At 39.3% G+C, this 1,582-nt stretch overlaps 1 protein-coding gene across 1 annotated transcript in view; it reads left to right on the top strand.

Annotated features, from left to right (window-relative positions):
• The first annotated feature begins 269 nt into the window (after positions 1 to 269).
• LOC106465121 (atrial natriuretic peptide receptor 1-like) overlaps positions 270 to 1,582 on the top strand; it is a 145,663-nt gene continuing 144,350 nt past the window's right edge. The window contains exon 1 of the mRNA XM_022392956.1: positions 270 to 411. Within this exon, the coding sequence (XP_022248664.1) occupies positions 270 to 411 (142 nt within the window). The remainder of the gene's footprint in view (positions 412 to 1,582) is intronic.

Genomic DNA, 1,582 nt, shown 5'->3' with positions numbered 1-1,582 from the left:
CTAGAGGGAGGTGGCGTGATACTAGTCACGTGACCTCGCTGACGCAACAACAGGTAGAATTTAAAATAGAACTAAGTATAAGAGAAACTATTGAAATTGCAAAAAAAAAAAAAGTTATCATATTAAACAAGGAAGCTAGCCCAAATGTAGAAATAATAAAGTACTGAACAGATGTGAATTGCAATTCTGGGTAGTTTAAGTCTAGATAGTGTTTTGGTATGTAAATAATTATGTGGGTATATAAGTCCAACCTTGCCTTTACACATACAATGAATCTGAATCGACCCCAGAGACGTGGAAGTGGTATGCCAAGTAGCGGAGAGCGAGTTAGAAGTACTGCTGAGAGAGGGGTGAAGGAAGCAGACGAGCTTCGTCGGTATGTGAATGGTTCGGCTGATTCCTGCACCGTGGGTGAGTCGAATGGCATGGATTTGTTAGGGACTGTTCAAGTAAGAGAGTAAGATCTGATTCTGGCTCTAGTGAAGAATCTATCTGACACAAAAAGACAACTCAGAACAGAAAACAAATAGTCTTCCTTACTTCCCTGGACATCAATATAGCTAAGGTAAATCCCATGCTCTTGAGTAGAGCCTTTAACGATCTACTTGGGCCTACTGAAAATATTCAGTTACAAACGGATTGTATTAAGGTAGTTTGTTAATACTCACAGTCGAGATTATTGTGTCGAAATAAAAACATCCGTGGATACAAAATTCGTTCCCAAATTCAAGACGTTCCCCCACCTTCTGTTAGGGACATCATTCATGGTGTCCACCTCGAAGAGGACTGTACAACCATAGAGGGCGTTACAAAGGCAGTAAGAATGACGCGCTACAATAAAGACGTAAAAGTTAAAGAACCTATAAGTTCCATTGTACTCCATTTTTGTTTTTACTACAACCCTACATAAGAGAGTACATCTTGGCTTTTTGTGTTTTCCTGTTCGCGAATTTATCCCCCACTCGAAGCGATGCTTTAAGTGCCAACGTTACGGTCATATTGGAAATGTGTGCCGCAGTAATGTTCGGTGTTCGAAGTGTGACGAAAATCACAACGTAAAGAATTGTACTAAGCAGACTCCAGTATGTTGTTTATTTGGAGGTGAATATTCGGTAGCATACAAGGGCTGTGAAAAATTTCAAAGGCAAAGGAGGTCCAGGCTGTTAAAGTATAGTTAAAACGAAGCCCAAGCAGTTAAAATTGTTGCTCAGAAACGAAAATCAGTAGAAACAAAACGTCTGCTTTAAAGAACCACAGCAACCCCGTTCTTCTGACGAACGTAACGATAACATTTCCCAAAAGAATAGTGCTTATAATAGCCCTCGTATGTCACCTCAACTATTTGAACAACTCGTTACTTTCGTAGGCAAAATAATTTCGATTGCTCAAGACCAGTTCTTTTGGCATAAGAATTGCATAAAATCGAGAATATCTTTCATAACCGAATTGGCAAGTACCATTTTTGGTTTTGATATTAATCCAGAATCAATTTATGAACTCTACCAAGTAAGTTCACCTACAAATAAACAATAGGTCCTTTACAAATAGTACAGTGGAATGCCAGGGGTATTAAGGCTCGTGC

The sequence above is a fragment of the Limulus polyphemus genome, unplaced genomic scaffold (assembly GCF_000517525.1).
Source record: "Limulus polyphemus unplaced genomic scaffold, Limulus_polyphemus-2.1.2 Scaffold1843, whole genome shotgun sequence".
NCBI lineage: Eukaryota > Metazoa > Arthropoda > Merostomata > Xiphosura > Limulidae > Limulus > Limulus polyphemus.
Note: the sequence above shows the minus strand (reverse complement) of the source record. Positions and strands in the feature narration are given on the sequence as shown.